This window comes from Oncorhynchus keta, unplaced genomic scaffold (genome assembly GCF_023373465.1).
Source record: "Oncorhynchus keta strain PuntledgeMale-10-30-2019 unplaced genomic scaffold, Oket_V2 Un_contig_4305_pilon_pilon, whole genome shotgun sequence".
NCBI classification, from domain to species: domain Eukaryota; kingdom Metazoa; phylum Chordata; class Actinopteri; order Salmoniformes; family Salmonidae; genus Oncorhynchus; species Oncorhynchus keta.
The window spans coordinates 12,501-32,500 of NW_026287699.1; the positions used below are offsets into that span (position 1 = coordinate 12,501).

Here is a 20,000-nt window from a genome sequence, read left to right on the forward strand (position 1 = left end):
ACATTCATATTTAAATTAGTTGTCCACTTGAGTGAAATGTAGTATAATAATTTATAAGGCTCGGAGGAGAGGTCGCACGTCTCTGTCAATGCTGTTCGCCAGGCAGCCAATCGGAGAGCGTTGCTACGAGGCGGCTGGTTGTGTTGTCTGTCCCGCGGGCTCTCTCTCTCTCTCTCTCCACCGCCCGCCCTAAACATTTACCTTCTATCAACAACGCCAGAAGCAAGGAACACACACACACCACAATGACAGAACACACACACACACACACACACACACACACACACACACACACACACACACACACACACACACACACACACACACACACACACACACACCACAATCACAGAACACACACACACACCACAATGACAGAACACACACACACACCACAATGACAGAACACACACACACACAAACAACACAGCCCACACAAAAACATACACACACACACACACACACACACACACACACACACACACACACACACACACACACACACACACACACACACACACACACACACACACACACACACACACACACACACACCACAATCACAGAACACACACACACACACCACAATGACAGAACACACACACACACACACACCACAATCACAGAACACACACACACACAAACAACACAGCCCACACAAAACATACATACACACACACACACACACACACACACACACACACACACACACACACACACACACACACACACACACACACACACACACACACACACACACCAGGCAAACAAACAACGTCAGTGGCAGCAGTAATCAGCCACCGCAGCGCTGTCTGCATCCCAAACGGCTCCCTACACAGTTTACCACTTTATTCCACAGATCCAATGTGCCCTGGTCAAAACTAGTGCACTAAAATTAACAGGGTGCCATTTTGGGACGCATGCCCTGCTGTCTGGTGTTTTAGGGGGTCTAGAGGAGGGTAATGTTCTGTCTGGTGTTTTAGGGGGTCTAGAGGAGGGTAATGTTCTGTCTGGGGTTTTAGGGGGTCTAGAGGAGGGTAATGTTCTGTCTGGGGTTTTAGGGGGTCTAGAGGAGGGTAATGTTCTGTCTGGTGTTTTAGGGGGTCTAGAGGAGGGTAATGTTCTGTCTGGGGTTTTAGGGGGTCGAGAGGAGGGTAATGTTCTGTCTGGGGTTTTAGGGGGTCTAGAGAGGAGGGTAATGTTTTAGGGGTCTAGAGGAGGGTAATGTTCTGTCTGGGGTTTTAGGGGTCAAGAGGAGGGCAATGTTCTGTCTGGAGTTTTAGGGGTCGAGAGGAGGGTAATGTTCTGTCCGGTGTTTTAGGGGGTCTAGAGGAGGGTAATGTTCTGTCTGGTGTTTTAGGGGTCTAGAGGAGGGTAATGTTCTGTCTGGAGTTTTAGGGGGTCTAGAGGAGGGCAATGTTCTGTCTGGAGTTTTAGGGGTCTAGAGGAGGGTAATGTTCTGTCTGGGGTTTTAGGGGTCGAGAGGAGGGTAATGTTCTGTCCGGTGTTTTAGGGGTCTAGAGGAGGGTAATGTTCTGTCTGGTGTTTTAGGGGGTCTAGAGGAGGGCAATGTTCTGTCTGGTGTTTTAGGGGGTCTAGAGGAGGGTAATGTTCTGTCTGGGGTTTTAGGGGGTCTAGAGGAGGGTAATGTTCTGTCTGGGGTTTTAGGGGGTCTAGAGGAGGGTAATGTTCTGTCTGGGGTTTTAGGGGGTCGAGAGGAGGGTAATGTTCTGTCTGGTGTTTTAGGGGGTCTAGAGGAGGGTAATGTTCTGTCTGGAGTTTTAGGGGGTCTAGAGGAGGGCAATGTTCTGTCTGGAGTTTTAGGGGGTCTAGAGGAGGGTAATGTTCTGTCTGGGGTTTTAGGGGGTCGAGAGGAGGGTAATGTTCTGTCCGGTGTTTTAGGGGGTCTAGAGGAGGGTAATGTTCTGTCTGGTGTTTTAGGGGGTCTAGAGGAGGGTAATGTTTTAGGGGGTCTAGAGGAGGGTAATGAGCTGAAGAGGCTGTTTTACAATGATATCTAATTACGTTATTAATTTTGCCTCCTGTCCTCCCTCCTGTCCTCCCTCCTCCTCCTCCTGTCATCCCTCCTCCTCCTTCCTCCTCCTCCTGTCCTCCCTCCTTCTCCTTCCTCCTCCTCCTCCTTCTGTCCTTCCTCCTCCTTCTGTCCTTCCTCCTGTCCTCCCTCCTCCTCCTCCTGTCATCCCTCCTCCTCCTTCCTCCTCCTCCTTCTGTCCTTCCTCCTCCTCCTTCTGTCCTTCCTCCTCCTTCTGTCCTTCCTCCTCCTCCTCCTTCTGTCCTTCCTCCTCCTTCTGTCCTTCCTCCTCCTCCTCCTTCTGTCCTTCCTCCTCCTCCTTCTGTCCTTCCTCCTCCTCCTCCTTCTGTCCTCCCTCCTCCTTCTGTCCTTCCTCCTCCTCCTCCTTCTGTCCTTCCTCCTGTCCTCCCTCCTCCTCCTCCTGTCATCCCTCCTCCTCCTTCCTCCTGTCCTCCCTCCTTCTCCTTCCTCCTCCTCCTTCTGTCCTTCCTCCTCCTCCTTCTGTCCTTCCTCCTCCTTCTGTCCTTCCTCCTCCTCCTCCTTCTGTCCTTCCTCCTCCTTCTGTCCTTCCTCCTCCTCCTCCTTCTGTCCTTTCCTCCTCCTCCTTCTGTCCTTCCTCCTCCTCCTCCTTCTGTCCTCCCTCCTCCTTCTGTCCTTCCTCCTCCTCCTCCTCCTTCTGTCCTTCCTCCTCCTCCTCCTTCTGTCCTCCCTCCTCCTCCTCCTTCTGTCCTCCCTCCTCATTCTGTCCTTCCTCCTCCTCCTCCTCCTGTCCTCCCTCCTTCTCCTTCCTCCTCCTCCTTCTGTCCTTCCTCCTCCTCCTTCTGTCCTTCCTCCTCCTTCTGTCCTTCCTCCTCCTCCTCCTTCTGTCCTTCCTCCTCCTTCTGTCCTTCCTCCTCCTCCTCCTTCTGTCCTTCCTCCTCCTCCTTCTGTCCTTCCTCCTCCTCCTCCTTCTGTCCTCCCTCCTCCTTCTGTCCTTCCTCCTCCTCCTCCTCCTTCTGTCCTTCCTCCTCCTCCTCCTTCTGTCCTCCCTCCCCCTCCTCCTTCTGTCCTCCCTCCTCCTCCTCCTCCTGTCCTCCCTCCTGTCTTCCCTCCTCCTCCTCCTGTCCTCCCTCCTCCTCCTCCTCCTGTCCTCCCTCCTCCTCCTCCTGTCCTCCCTCCTCCTTCTGTCCTTCCTCCCCCCTCCTCCTCTCTATTCCTCACCTCATCCATCCCTCTCTCTTCCCCTTCTGCCCCCCTCCTCCTCCTCCTCCTCCTCTCTATTCCTCACCTCATCCACCCCTCTCTCTCTTCCCCTTCTGCCCCCTCCTCCTCCTCTATTCCTCACCTCATCCCCCTCTCTCTTCCCCTTCTGCCCCCTCCTCCTCCCTCTCTATTCCTCACCTCATCCCTCTCTCTCTTCCCCCTGCCCCCCCCTCCTCTCTATTCCTCACCTCATCCCTCCTTCTCTCTTCCCCCTCCTCCTCTCTATTCCTCCTCATCCTCCTCTCTCTTCCCCCTCTTCCTCCTCTCTATTCCTCACCTCATCCCTCCCTCTCTATTCCTCACCTCATCCCTCCCTCTCTCTTCCCCCTCCTCCTCCTCTCTATTCCTCACCTCATCCCTCCTTCTCTCTTCCCCCCCTCCTCTCTATTCCTCACCTCATCCCTCCTTCTCTCTTCCCCCTCCTCCTCTCTATTCCTCCTCATCCTCCCTCTCTCTTCTCCCCTCTTCCTCCTCTCTATTCCTCACCTCATCCCTCCTCCTCTCTATTCCTCACCTCATCCCTCTCTCTCTCTTCCCCTTCTACCCCCTCCTCCTCCTCCTCCTCCTCTCTATTCCTCACCTCATCCCTCCCTCTCTCTTCCCCTTCTGCCCCCTCCTCCTCCTCTCTATTCCTCACCTCATCCCTCCCTCTCTCTTCCCCTTCTCCCCCCCTCCTCCTCCTCTCTATTCCTCACCTCATCCCTCCCTCTCTCTTCCCCCTCCTCCTCCTCTCTATTCCTCACCTCATCCCTCCCTCTCTATTCCTCACCTCATCCCTCCCTCTCTCTTCCTCTCTCTTTCCTGCAGCATCTGACAACGATCAGGAACGATGCCCTGGACATTCAGCTCAAGGTGAATGAATTGAATTATATTTATGTATAGCTACAGACAGAAGATAACAGCTGAAGCCGTGGATGTAGAAACGGAGGTTTAAAACCCCATCCTCCCTCCCATCTCCCCTCCCCTCCCTCCCATCTCCCTCCCCCTCCCTCCCATCTCCCCCTCCCTCCCATCTCCCCCTCCCTCCCATCTCCCCCTCCCCTCCCTCCCATCTCCCCCTCCCTCCCATCTCCCCCTCCCTCCCATCTCCCCTCCCTCCCATCTCCCCTCCCATCTCCCCTCCCTCCCATCTCCCTCCCATCTCCCCTCCTCCCGTCTCCCCTCCCATCTCCCCTCCCTCCCATCTCCCCCCCCTCCCTCCCATCTCCCCTCCCTCCCATCTCCCCTCCCCTCCCTCCCATCTCCCCTCCCTCCCATCTCCCCCCCTCCCCTCCCTCCCATCTCCCCCTCCCTCCCATCTCCCCTCCCATCTCCCCCTCCCTCCCGTCTCCCCTCCCATCTCCCCCTCCCTCCCGTCTCCCCTCCCATCTCCCCCTCCCTCCCTCCCATCTCCCCCTCCCTCCCATCTCCCCCTCCCCCTATTCGATGAGAGAAACCGTCTCGTATCCGATGTGCGTTAATAGGTGTTTCTATGTATCTACCTGTCTGTTTCCCAATAGGTGTTTCTATGTATCTACCTGTCTGTTTCCCAATAGGTGTTTCTATGTATCTACCTGTCTGTTTCCCAATAGGTGTTTCTATGTATCTACCTGTCTGTTTCCCAATAGGTGTTTCTATGTATCTACCTGTCTGTTTCCCAATAGGTGTTTCTATGTATCTACCTGTCTGTTTCCCAATAGGTGTTTCTATGTATCTACCTGTCTGTTTCCCAATAGGTGTTTCTATGTATCTACCTGTCTGTTTCCCAATAGGTGTTTCTATGTATCTACCTGTCTGTTTCCCAATAGGTGTTTCTATGTATCTACGTGTCTGTTTCCCAATAGGTGTTTGAGGAGCACAAGGAAGAGGATCTGATGGAGCTCAGTCACCGGCTGGAGGACATCAAGAGTGAACTGGAATATCCTTGTCTACTGTACACACACACACACACACACACACACACACACACACACACACACACACACACACACACACACACACACACACACACACACACACACACACACACACACACACACACACACACACACACACACACACACACACACACACACACACACACACACACACACACACACACACACACACACACACACACACACACACACACACACACACAGACACAGACACAGACACAGACACACACACAGACACACACACACACACACACACACACACACACGCACAGACGCACACGCACACTCACACGCACACACGCACATACAGACACACACACACACGCAGATACAGACACACACACAGACACACACACACACACACACACACACACACACACACACACACACACACACACACGCGGTCTTTAACATACTGTGTTGTTGATCCCACGTTGCCTCTCCTCCTTCAGTCTCTCATCCATTATATATTCAGGTACTGGAGCTGATACTGTTAGTTAGTACCTATATATACTGTTCCCCCTCTTATGGAAGGTACTCTGACATTAATACAGGGCCAAGAGAGAGTACCTACCCCTCATACAATAGAGATAATACCTACCCCTCATACAATAGAGATAGTACCTACCCCTCATACAATAGAGAGTACCTACCCCTCATACAATAGAGATAATACCTACCCCTCATACAATAGAGATAATACCTACCCCTCATACAATAGAGAGTACCAACCCCTCATACAATAGAGAGTACCTACCCCTCATACAATAGAGAGTACCTACCCCTCATACAATAGAGAGTACCTACCCCTCATACAATAGAGATAATACCTACCCCTCATACAATAGAGAGAGTACCTACCCCTCATACAATAGAGATAATACCTACCCCTCATACAATAGAGATAATACCTACCCCTCATACAATAGAGAGTACCAACCCCTCATACAATAGAGAGTACCTACTCCTCATACAATAGAGATAATACCTACCCCTCATACAATAGAGAGAGTACCTACCCCTCATACAATAGAGATAATACCTACCCCTCATACAATAGAGATAGTACCTACCCCTCATACAGTAGATATAGTACCTACCCCTCATACAATAGAGAGTACCAACCCCTCATACAATAGAGAGTACCTACTCCTCATACAATAGAGAGTACCTACCCCTCATACAATAGAGTACCTACCCCTCATACAATAGAGAGAGTACCTACCCCTCATACAATAGAGAGTACCTACTCCTCATACAATAGAGATAATACCATACAATACCATATCTCTATAGTCTCTACAATACCATATCTCTATAATACCATATCTCTATAATCTCTACAATACCATATCTCTATAATACCATATCTCTATAGTCTCTACAATACCATATCTCTACAATACCATATCTCTATAATACCATATCTCTACAATACCATATCTCTATAGTCTCTACAATACCATATCTCTACAATACCATATCTCTATAATACCATATCTCTATAGTCTCTACAATACCATATCTCTACAATACCATATCTCTATAATACCATATCTCTATAGTCTCTACAATACCATATCTCTATAATACCATATCTCTACAATACCACATCTCTATAATACCATATCTCTATAGTCTCTACAATACCATATCTCTATAGTCTCTACAATACCATATCTCTATAGTCTCTACAATACCATATCTCTACAATACCATATCTCTATAGTCTCTACAATACCATATCTCTATAGTCTCTACAATACCATATCTCTACAATACCATATCTCTACAATACCATATCTCTATAGTCTCTACAATACCATATCTCTATAATACCATATCTCTATAATACCATATCTCTATAATACCATATCTCTACAATACCATTTCTCTACAATACCATATCTCTATAATACCATATCTCTATAGTCTCTATAATACCATATCTCTACAATACCATATCTCTATAGTCTCTACAATACCATATCTCTATAATACCATATCTATAGAATCTCTATAATACCATATCTCTATAGTCTCTACAATACCATGTCTCTATAATCTCTACAATTCCAAATCTATGTCCTCATGTTTTCAGCCCCCTCATGTAAATTCTGAGTTAATTTAATGAATTCACCAATGTAATTCCTTTAGTTTTATAATAATGTATAATTACTGATAGGGAGGATTCCTTAACCCTGTCTGTACCTTTAGTGTTATTATAATGTATAATTACTGATATAGAGGAGTCCTTAACTCTGTCTGTACCTTTAGTGTTATTATAATGTATATTACTGATAGGTCCTTAACCCTGTCTGTAACTTTAGTGTTATTATAATGTATAGTTACTGATAGGTCCTTAACTCTGTCTGTACCTTTAGTGTTATTATAATGTATAGTTACTGATAGGTCCTTAACTCTGTCTGTACCTTTAGTGTTATTATAATGTATAGTTACTGATAGGTCCTTAACTCTGTCTGTACCTTTAGTGTTATTATAATGTATATTACTGATAGGTCCTTAACTCTGTCTGTACCTTTAGTGTTATTATAATGTATAGTTACTGATAGGTCCTTAACTCTGTCTGTACCTTTAGTGTTATTATAATGTATATTACTGATAGGTCCTTAACTCTGTCTGTACCTTTAGTGTTATTATAATGTATAGTTACTGATAGGGAGGAGTCCTTAACTCTGTCTGTACCTTTAGTGTTATTATAATGTATAGTTACTGATAGGGAGGAGTCCTTAACTCTGTCTGTACCTTTAGTGTTATTATAATGTATAGTTACTGATAGGTCCTTAACTCTGTCTGTTCCTTTAGTGTTATTATAATGTATATTACTGATAGGTCCTTAACTCTGTCTGTACCTTTAGTGTTATTATAATGTATAGTTACTGATAGGTCCTTAACTCTGTCTGTACCTTTAGTGTTATTATAATGTATAGTTACTGATAGGTCCTTAACTCTGTCTGTACCTTTAGTGTTATTATAATGTATAGTTACTGATAGAGAGGAGTCCTTAACTCTGTCTGTACCGTTAGTGTTATTATAATGTATAGTTACTGATAGGTCCTTAACTCTGTCTGTACCTTTAGTGTTATTATAATGTATAGTTACTGATAGGTCCTTAACTCTGTCTGTACCTTTAGTGTTATTATAATGTATAGTTACTGATAGAGAGGAGTCCTTAACTCTGTCTGTACCTTTAGTGTTATTATAATGTATAGTTACTGATAGGTCCTTAACTCTGTCTGTACCTTTAGTGTTATTATAATGTATAGTTACTGATAGGTCCTTAACTCTGTCTGTACCTTTAGTGTTATTATAATGTATAGTTACTGATAGGTCCTTAACTCTGTCTGTACCTTTAGTGTTATTATAATGTATATTACTGATAGGTCCTTAACTCTGTCTGTACCTTTAGTGTTATTATAATGTATAGTTAGTTACTGATAGGTCCTTAACTCTGTCTGTACCTTTAGTGTTATTATAATGTATAGTTACTGATAGGTCCTTAACTCTGTCTGTACCTTTAGTGTTATTATAATGTATAGTTACTGATAGAGAGGAGTCCTTAACTCTGTCTGTACCTTTAGTGTTATTATAATGTATAGTTACTGATAGGTCCTTAACTCTGTCTGTACCTTTAGTGTTATTATAATGTATAGTTACTGATAGGTCCTTAACTCTGTCTGTACCTTTAGTGTTATTATAATGTATAGTTACTGATAGGTCCTTAACTCTGTCTGTACCTTTAGTGTTATTATAATGTATAGTTACTGATAGGTCCTTAACTCTGTCTGTACCTTTAGTGTTATTATAATGTATATTACTGATAGGTCCTTAACTCTGTCTGTACCTTTAGTGTTATTATAATGTATAGTTACTGATAGGTCCTTAACTCTGTCTGTACCTTTAGTGTTATTATAATGTATAGTTACTGATAGGTCCTTAACTCTGTCTGTACCTTTAGTGTTATTATAATGTATAGTTACTGATAGGTCCTTAACTCTGTCTGTACCTTTAGTGTTATTATAATGTATAGTTACTGATAGGTCCTTAACTCTGTCTGTACCTTTAGTGTTATTATAATGTATAGTTACTGATAGGTCCTGAACTCTGTCTGTACCTTTAGTGTTATTATAATGTATAGTTACTGATAGAGAGGAGTCCTTAACCCTGTCTGTACCTTTAGTGTTATTATAATGTATAGTTACTGATAGGTCCTTAACTCTGTCTGTACCTTTAGTGTTATTATAATGTATAGTTACTGATAGAGAGGAGTCCTTAACTCAGTCTGTACCTTTAGTGTTATTATAATGTATAGTTACTGATAGGTCCTTAACTCTGTCTGTACCTTTAGTGTTATTATAATGTATAGTTACTGATAGGTCCTTAACTCTGTCTGTACCTTTAGTGTTATTATAATGTATAGTTACTGATAGGTCCTTAACTCTGTCTGTACCTTTAGTGTTATTATAATGTATAGTTACTGATAGGTCCTTAACTCTGTCTGTACCTTTAGTGTTATTATAATGTATAGTTACTGATAGGTCCTTAACTCTGTCTGTACCTTTAGTGTTATTATAATGTATATTACTGATAGGTCCTTAACTCTGTCTGTACCTTTAGTGTTATTATAATGTATAGTTACTGATAGGTCCTTAACTCTGTCTGTACCTTTAGTGTTATTATAATGTATAGTTACTGATAGGTCCTTAACTCTGTCTGTACCTTTAGTGTTATTATAATGTATAGTTACTGATAGGTCCTTAACTCTGTCTGTACCTTTAGTGTTATTATAATGTATAGTTACTGATAGGTCCTTAACTCTGTCTGTACCTTTAGTGTTATTATAATGTATAGTTACTGATAGGTCCTGAACTCTGTCTGTACCTTTAGTGTTATTATAATGTATAGTTACTGATAGAGAGGAGTCCTTAACCCTGTCTGTACCTTTAGTGTTATTATAATGTATAGTTACTGATAGGTCCTTAACTCTGTCTGTACCTTTAGTGTTATTATAATGTATAGTTACTGATAGAGAGGAGTCCTTAACTCTGTCTGTACCTTTAGTGTTATTATAATGTATAGTTACTGATAGGTCCTTAACTCTGTCTGTACCTTTAGTGTTATTATAATGTATAGTTACTGATAGGTCCTTAACTCTGTCTGTACCTTTAGTGTTATTATAATGTATAGTTACTGATAGGTCCTTAACTCTGTCTGTACCTTTAGTGTTATTATAATGTATATTACTGATAGGTCCTTAACTCTGTCTGTACCTTTAGTGTTATTATAATGTATAGTTACTGATAGGGAGGAGTCCTTAACTCTGTCTGTACCTTTAGTGTTATTATAATGTATAGTTACTGATAGGGAGGAGTCCTTAACTCTGTCTGTACCTTTAGTGTTATTATAATGTATAGTTACTGATAGGTCCTTAACTCTGTCTGTTCCTTTAGTGTTATTATAATGTATATTACTGATAGGTCCTTAACTCTGTCTGTACCTTTAGTGTTATTATAATGTATAGTTACTGATAGGTCCTTAACTCTGTCTGTACCTTTAGTGTTATTATAATGTATAGTTACTGATAGGTCCTTAACTCTGTCTGTACCTTTAGTGTTATTATAATGTATAGTTACTGATAGAGAGGTCCTTAACTCTGTCTGTACCGTTAGTGTTATTATAATGTATAGTTACTGATAGGTCCTTAACTCTGTCTGTACCTTTAGTGTTATTATAATGTATAGTTACTGATAGGTCCTTAACTCTGTCTGTACCTTTAGTGTTATTATAATGTATAGTTACTGATAGAGAGGAGTCCTTAACTCTGTCTGTACCTTTAGTGTTATTATAATGTATAGTTACTGATAGGTCCTTAACTCTGTCTGTACCTTTAGTGTTATTATAATGTATAGTTACTGATAGGTCCTTAACTCTGTCTGTACCTTTAGTGTTATTATAATGTATAGTTACTGATAGGTCCTTAACTCTGTCTGTACCTTTAGTGTTATTATAATGTATATTACTGATAGGTCCTTAACTCTGTCTGTACCTTTAGTGTTATTATAATGTATAGTTAGTTACTGATAGGTCCTTAACTCTGTCTGTACCTTTAGTGTTATTATAATGTATAGTTACTGATAGGTCCTTAACTCTGTCTGTACCTTTAGTGTTATTATAATGTATAGTTACTGATAGAGAGGAGTCCTTAACTCTGTCTGTACCTTTAGTGTTATTATAATGTATAGTTACTGATAGGTCCTTAACTCTGTCTGTACCTTTAGTGTTATTATAATGTATAGTTACTGATAGGTCCTTAACTCTGTCTGTACCTTTAGTGTTATTATAATGTATAGTTACTGATAGGTCCTTAACTCTGTCTGTACCTTTAGTGTTATTATAATGTATAGTTACTGATAGGTCCTTAACTCTGTCTGTACCTTTAGTGTTATTATAATGTATATTACTGATAGGTCCTTAACTCTGTCTGTACCTTTAGTGTTATTATAATGTATAGTTACTGATAGGTCCTTAACTCTGTCTGTACCTTTAGTGTTATTATAATGTATAGTTACTGATAGGTCCTTAACTCTGTCTGTACCTTTAGTGTTATTATAATGTATAGTTACTGATAGGTCCTTAACTCTGTCTGTACCTTTAGTGTTATTATAATGTATAGTTACTGATAGGTCCTTAACTCTGTCTGTACCTTTAGTGTTATTATAATGTATAGTTACTGATAGGTCCTTAACTCTGTCTGTACCTTTAGTGTTATTATAATGTATAGTTACTGATAGAGAGGAGTCCTTAACTCTGTCTGTACCTTTAGTGTTATTATAATGTATAGTTACTGATAGGTCCTTAACTCTGTCTGTACCTTTAGTGTTATTATAATGTATAGTTACTGATAGAGAGGAGTCCTTAACTCTGTCTGTACCTTTAGTGTTATTATAATGTATAGTTACTGATAGGTCCTTAACTCTGTCTGTACCTTTAGTGTTATTATAATGTATAGTTACTGATAGGTCCTTAACTCTGTCTGTACCTTTAGTGTTATTATAATGTATAGTTACTGATAGGTCCTTAACTCTGTCTGTACCTTTAGTGTTATTATAATGTATAGTTACTGATAGGTCCTTAACTCTGTCTGTACCTTTAGTGTTATTATAATGTATAGTTACTGATAGGTCCTTAACTCTGTCTGTACCTTTAGTGTTATTATAATGTATAGTTACTGATAGGTCCTTAACTCTGTCTGTACCTTTAGTGTTATTATAATGTATAGTTACTGATAGGTCCTTAACTCTGTCTGTACCTTTAGTGTTATTATAATGTATAGTTACTGATAGGTCCTTAACTCTGTCTGTACCTTTAGTGTTATTATAATGTATAGTTACTGATAGGTCCTTAACTCTGTCTGTACCTTTAGTGTTATTATAATGTATAGTTACTGATAGGTCCTTAACTCTGTCTGTACCTTTAGTGTTATTATAATGTATAGTTACTGATAGGTCCTTAACTCTGTCTGTACCTTTAGTGTTATTATAATGTATAGTTACTGATAGGTCCTTAACTCTGTCTGTACCTTTAGTGTTATTATAATGTATAGTTACTGATAGGTCCTTAACTCTGTCTGTACCTTTAGTGTTATTATAATGTATAGTTACTGATAGGTCCTTAACTCTGTCTGTACCTTTAGTGTTATTATAATGTATAGTTACTGACCTTTAGTGTTATTATAATGTATAGTTACTGATAGGTCCTTAACTCTGTCTGTACCTTTAGTGTTATTATAATGTATAGTTACTGATAGGTCCTTAACTCTGTCTGTACCTTTAGTGTTATTATAATGTATAGTTACTGATAGGTCTGATAGGTCCTTAACTCTGTCTGTACCTTTAGTGTTATTATAATGTATAGTTACTGATAGGTCCTTAACTCTGTCTGTACCTTTAGTGTTATTATAATGTATAGTTACTGATAGGTCCTTAACTCTGTCTGTACCTTTAGTGTTATTATAATGTATAGTTACTGATAGGTCCTTAACTCTGTCTGTACCTTTAGTGTTATTATAATGTATAGTTACTGATAGGTCCTTAACTCTGTCTGTACCTTTAGTGTTATTATAATGTATAGTTACTGATAGGTCCTTAACTCTGTCTGTACCTTTAGTGTTATTATAATGTATAGTTACTGATAGGTCCTTAACTCTGTCTGTACCTTTAGTGTTATTATAATGTATAGTTACTGATAGGTCCTTAACTCTGTCTGTACCTTTAATGTATAGTTACTTATTATAATGTATAGTTACTGATAGGTCCTTAACTCTGTCTGTACCTTTAGTGTTATTATAATGTATAGTTACTGATAGGTCCTTAACTCTGTCTGTACCTTTAGTGTTATTATAATGTATAGTTACTGATAGGTCCTTAACTCTGTCTGTACCTTTAGTGTTATTATAATGTATAGTTACTGATAGGTCCTTAACTCTGTCTGTACCTTTAGTGTTATTATAATGTATAGTTACTGATAGGTCCTTAACTCTGTCTGTACCTTTAGTGTTATTATAATGTATAGTTACTGATAGGTCCTTAACTCTGTCTGTACCTTTAGTGTTATTATAATGTATAGTTACTGATAGGTCCTTAACTCTGTCTGTACCTTTAGTGTTATTATAATGTATAGTTACTGATAGGTCCTTAACTCTGTCTGTACCTTTAGTGTTATTATAATGTATAGTTACTGATAGGTCCTTAACTCTGTCTGTACCTTTAGTGTTATTATAATGTATAGTTACTGATAGGTCCTTAACTCTGTCTGTACCTTTAGTGTTATTATAATGTATAGTTACTGATAGGTCCTTAACTCTGTCTACCTTTAGTGTTATTATAATGTATAGTTACTGATAGGTCCTTAACTCTGTCTGTACCTTTAGTGTTATTATAATGTATAGTTACTGATAGGTCCTTAACTCTGTCTGTACCTTTAGTGTTATTATAATGTATAGTTACTGATAGGTCCTTAACTCTGTCTGTACCTTTAGTGTTATTATAATGTATAGTTACTGATAGGTCCTTAACTCTGTCTGTACCTTTAGTGTTATTATAATGTATAGTTACTGATAGGTCCTTAACTCTGTCTGTACCTTTAGTGTTATTATAATGTATAGTTACTGATAGGTCCTTAACTCTGTCTGTACCTTTAGTGTTATTATAATGTATAGTTACTGATAGGTCCTTAACTCTGTCTGTACCTTTAGTGTTATTATAATGTATAGTTACTGATAGGTCCTTAACTCTGTCTGTACCTTTAGTGTTATTATAATGTATAGTTACTGATAGGTCCTTAACTCTGTCTGTACCTTTAGTGTTATTATAATGTATAGTTACTGATAGGTCCTTAACTCTGTCTGTACCTTTAGTGTTATTATAATGTATAGTTACTGATAGGTCCTTAACTCTGTCTGTACCTTTAGTGTTATTATAATGTATAGTTACTGATAGGTCCTTAACTCTGTCTGTACCTTTAGTGTTATTATAATGTATAGTTACTGATAGGTCCTTAACTCTGTCTGTACCTTTAGTGTTATTATAATGTATAGTTACTGATAGGTCCTTAACTCTGTCTGTACCTTTAGTGTTATTATAATGTATAGTTACTGATAGGTCCTTAACTCTGTCTGTACCTTTAGTGTTATTATAATGTATAGTTACTGATAGGTCCTTAACTCTGTCTGTACCTTTAGTGTTATTATAATGTATAGTTACTGATAGGTCCTTAACTCTGTCTGTACCTTTAGTGTTATTATAATGTATAGTTACTGATAGGTCCTTAACTCTGTCTGTACCTTTAGTGTTATTATAATGTATAGTTACTGATAGGTCCTTAACTCTGTCTGTACCTTTAGTGTTATTATAATGTATAGTTACTGATAGGTCCTTAACTCTGTCTGTACCTTTAGTGTTATTATAATGTATAGTTACTGATAGGTCCTTAACTCTGTCTGTACCTTTAGTGTTATTATAATGTATAGTTACTGATAGGTCCTTAACTCTGTCTGTACCTTTAGTGTTATTATAATGTATAGTTACTGATAGGTCCTTAACTCTGTCTGTACCTTTAGTGTTATTATAATGTATAGTTACTGATAGGTCCTTAACTCTGTCTGTACCTTTAGTGTTATTATAATGTATAGGTACTGATAGGTCCTTAACTCTGTCTGTACCTTTAGTGTTATTATAATGTATAGTTACTGATAGGTCCTTAACTCTGTCTGTACCTTTAGTGTTATTATAATGTATAGTTACTGATAGAGAGGAGTCCTTAACTCTGTCTGTACCTTTAGTGTTATTATAATGTATAGTTACTGATAGGTCCTTAACTCTGTCTGTACCTTTAGTGTTATTATAATGTATAGTTACTGATAGAGAGGAGTCCTTAACTCTGTCTGTACCTTTAGTGTTATTATAATGTATAGTTACTGATAGGTCCTTAACTCTGTCTGTACCTTTAGTGTTATTATAATGTATAGTTACTGATAGGTCCTTAACTCTGTCTGTACCTTTAGTGTTATTATAATGTATAGTTACTGATAGGTCCTTAACTCTGTCTGTACCTTTAGTGTTATTATAATGTATATTACTGATAGGTCCTTAACTCTGTCTGTACCTTTAGTGTTATTATAATGTATAGTTAGTTACTGATAGGTCCTTAACTCTGTCTGTACCTTTAGTGTTATTATAATGTATATTACTGATAGGTCCTTAACTCTGTCTGTACCTTTAGTGTTATTATAATGTATAGTTACTGATAGGTCCTTAACTCTGTCTGTACCTTTAGTGTTATTATAATGTATAGTTACTGATAGAGAGGAGTCCTTAACTCTGTCTGTACCTTTAGTGTTATTATAATGTATAGTTACTGATAGGTCCTTAACTCTGTCTGTACCTTTAGTGTTATTATAATGTATAGTTACTGATAGGTCCTTAACTCTGTCTGTACCTTTAGTGTTATTATAATGTATATTACTGATAGGTCCTTAACTCTGTCTGTACCTTTAGTGTTATTATAATGTATAGTTACTGATAGGTCCTTAACTCTGTCTGTACCTTTAGTGTTATTATAATGTATAGTTACTGATAGGTCCTTAACTCTGTCTGTACCTTTAGTGTTATTATAATGTATAGTTACTGATAGGTCCTTAACTCTGTCTGTACCTTTAGTGTTATTATAATGTATAGTTACTGATAGGTCCTTAACTCTGTCTGTACCTTTAGTGTTATTATAATGTATAGTTACTGATAGGTCCTTAACTCTGTCTGTACCTTTAGTGTTATTATAATGTATAGTTACTGATAGGTCCTGAACTCTGTCTGTACCTTTAGTGTTATTATAATGTATAGTTACTGATAGGTCCTTAACTCTGTCTGTACCTTTAGTGTTATTATAATGTATAGTTACTGATAGAGAGGAGTCCTTAACCCTGTCTGTACCTTTAGTGTTATTATAATGTATAGTTACTGATAGGTCCTTAACTCTGTCTGTACCTTTAGTGTTATTATAATGTATAGTTACTGATAGGTCCTTAACTCTGTCTGTAACTTTAGTGTTATTATAATGTATAGTTACTGATAGAGAGGAGTCCTTAACTCTGTCTGTACCTTTAGTGTTATTATAATGTATAGTTACTGATAGGTCCTTAACTCTGTCTGTACCTTTAGTGTTATTATAATGTATATTACTGATGGGTCCTTAACTCTGTCTGTACCTTTAGTGTTATTATAATGTATATTACTGATAGGTCCTTAACTCTGTCTGTACCTTTAGTGTTATTATAATGTATAGTTACTGATAGGTCCTTAACTCTGTCTGTACCTTTAGTGTTATTATAATGTATAGTTACTGATAGAGAGGAGTCCTTAACTCTGTCTGTACCTTTAGTGTTATTATAATGTATAGTTACTGATAGGTCCTTAACTCTGTCTGTACCTTTAGTGTTATTATAATGTATATTACTGATAGGTCCTTAACTCTGTCTGTACCTTTAGTGTTATTATAATGTATAGTTACTGATAGGTCCTTAACTCTGTCTGTACCTTTAGTGTTATTATAATGTATAGTTACTGATAGGTCCTTAACTCTGTCTGTACCTTTAGTGTTATTATAATGTATAGTTACTGATAGGTCCTTAACTCTGTCTGTACCTTTAGTGTTATTATAATGTATAGTTACTGATAGGTCCTTAACTCTGTCTGTACCTTTAGTGTTATTATAATGTATATTACTGATAGGTCCTTAACTCTGTCTGTACCTTTAGTGTTATTATAATGTATAGTTACTGATAGGTCCTGAACTCTGTCTGTACCTTTAGTGTTATTATAATGTATAGTTACTGATAGGTCCTTAACTCTGTCTGTACCTTTAGTGTTATTATAATGTATAGTTACTGATAGGTCCTTAACTCTGTCTGTACCTTTAGTGTTATTATAATGTATAGTTACTGATAGGTCCTTAACTCTGTCTGTACCTTTAGTGTTATTATAATGTATAGTTACTGATAGGTCCTTAACTCTGTCTGTACCTTTAGTGTTATTATAATGTATAACTGATAGGTCCTTAACTCTGTCTGTACCTTTAGTGTTATTATAATGTATAACTGATAGGTCCTTAACTCTGTCTGTACCTTTAGTGTTATTATAATGTATAGTTACTGATAGGTCCTTAACTCTGTCTGTACCTTTAGTGTTATTATAATGTATAACTGATAGGTCCTTAACTCTGTCTGTACCTTTAGTGTTATTATAATGTATAGTTACTGATAGAGAGGAGTCCTTAACTCTGTCTGTACCTTTAGTGTTATTATAATGTATAGTTACTGATAGGTCCTTAACTCTGTCTGTACCTTTAGTGTTATTATAATGTATAGTTACTGATAGGTCCTTAACTCTGTCTCTACTGATGTGGGAGACGTGTTCAACGTGGTTCAGAGTGCGGTGAAGGACACCGGAGCAGAGCTCTACTTCCTCTCCATCCTACAACACCTCATGCTCATCCGGAACGACTACTTTGTCCGGTAAGATCTCTCCGCCTCAATCCGCACACACCTACATCCTCCTCCTCTTCATCCTCTTCCTCCTCCTCCTCCTCCTCTTCATCCTCCTCCTCATCCTCCGCACACACCTACATCCTCCTCCTCCTCCTCCTCTTCATCCTCATTCTCCTCCTCCTCATTCTCCTCCTCCTCCTTCTCCTCCTCCTCATTCTCCTCCTCCTCATTCTCCTCCTCCTCATTCTCCTCCTCCTCATTCTCCTCCTCCTCATTCTCCTCCTCCTCATTCTCCTCATTCTCCTCCTCCTCCTCCTCCTCCTCCTCCTCCTCCTCCTCCTCCTCCTCCTCCTCCCCTCATTCTCCTCCTCCTCCTCCTCCTCCTCCTCCTCCTCCTCCTCCTCCTCCTCCTCCTCCTCCTCCTCCTCTTCCTCCTCCTCCTCCTCCTCTTCCTCCTCATTCTCATCCTCCTCCTCTTCCTCCTCATTCTCATCCTCTTCCTCCTCATCCTCCTCATTCTCCTCCTCATCCTCCTCATTCTCCTCCTCTTCATCCTCCTCATCCTCCTCATTCTCCTCCTCTTCATCCTCCTCCTCCTCCTCTTCATCCTCCTCCTCATCCTCCTCCTCATTCTCCTCCTCATTCTCCTCATCCTCTTCCTCATTCTCCTCATCCTCCTCCTCCTCCTCCTCATCCTCCTTCTCCTCCTCTGGTAAGATTGTAAGATGTCCTGTAGATTATTACTGTCTGGTAAGATGTAAGGTACAAAGTGCCCCATGGTAAACATCAAGAGATCATCACAAGTCTCTGTGCTGTACAGTCAGAGGAGGAGATGAATGTAGGAAGTCTGAGATCCTGTGGGACCGTCCAGGTATTTGACTGTTCAGTCGTCTGTACCTTCTGTCCATAATAACTTCACAGGGAGCGAATGAATCACGTTACAGGACTAGTAACAGTCGTTTTTATAATACATTCCATATTCTTCAGATTAGAAAGTCATGTTTTGATCAGGTTTAACCAGTATCCAGCTGTGAGAGAGATTCTCTCTCTCTCTGTGCTTTTAAAAAGCTGTTTATGAGAGAGAGAGAGAGAGAGAGAGAGAGAGAGAGAGAGAGAGAGAGAGAGAGAGAGAGAGAGAGAGAGAGAGAGAGAGAGAGAGAGAGAGAGAGAGAGAGAGAGAGAGAGAGAGAGAGAGAGAGAGAGAGAGAGAGAGAGAGAGAGAAAATAAGTCTGCAGCTAACAACACGAACGGCTTCTTCTTCAGAGGAGGACAGAAGATGAAACAGTGATCATTCTCTTTGTTGGTCCGATGTCATTGAGGGTTTTTTATAGAGGCGTGTAGAGGAGGAGAGCAGTGTGCTGTATTAACAGACAGGAGGGGAGGAGGACAAGGAAGAGATGGGAGGAGGAGGAGGAAGAGATGGGTGGAGGAGGAGGAAGAGATGGGAGGAGGAGGAGAAAGAGATGGGAGGAGGAGGAGGAGGAAGAGATGGGAGGAGGAGGAGGAAGAGATGGGAGGAGGAGGAAGAGATGGGAGGAGGAAGAGATGGGGAGGAGGAAGAGATGGGAGGAGGAAGAGATGGGGAGGAGGAAGAGATGGGAGGAGGAGAGAGATGGGGAGGAGGAGGAGGAAGAGATGGGAGGAGGAGGAGGAAGAGATGGGAGGAGGAGGAAGAGATGGGAGGAGGAGGAGGAGAGAGGGAGGAGGAGGAGAGATGGGAGGAGGAGGAGGAAGAGATGGGAGGAGGAG

General features: G+C 40.1%; 1 protein-coding gene across 1 annotated transcript in view; it reads left to right on the plus strand.

Moving 5' to 3' along the window:
* The window catches only part of LOC127924573 (protein diaphanous homolog 3-like), a gene marked incomplete at its 5' end in the record, with an annotated part of 65,622 nt that overhangs the window by 12,449 nt on the left and 33,173 nt on the right, over positions 1 to 20,000 (plus strand). Inside the window, 3 exons of the mRNA XM_052509282.1 lie at positions 4,082 to 4,126; positions 5,098 to 5,171; positions 18,161 to 18,277. Coding sequence (XP_052365242.1) covers positions 4,082 to 4,126; positions 5,098 to 5,171; positions 18,161 to 18,277 — 236 coding nt within the window. The remainder of the gene's footprint in view (positions 1 to 4,081; positions 4,127 to 5,097; positions 5,172 to 18,160; positions 18,278 to 20,000) is intronic.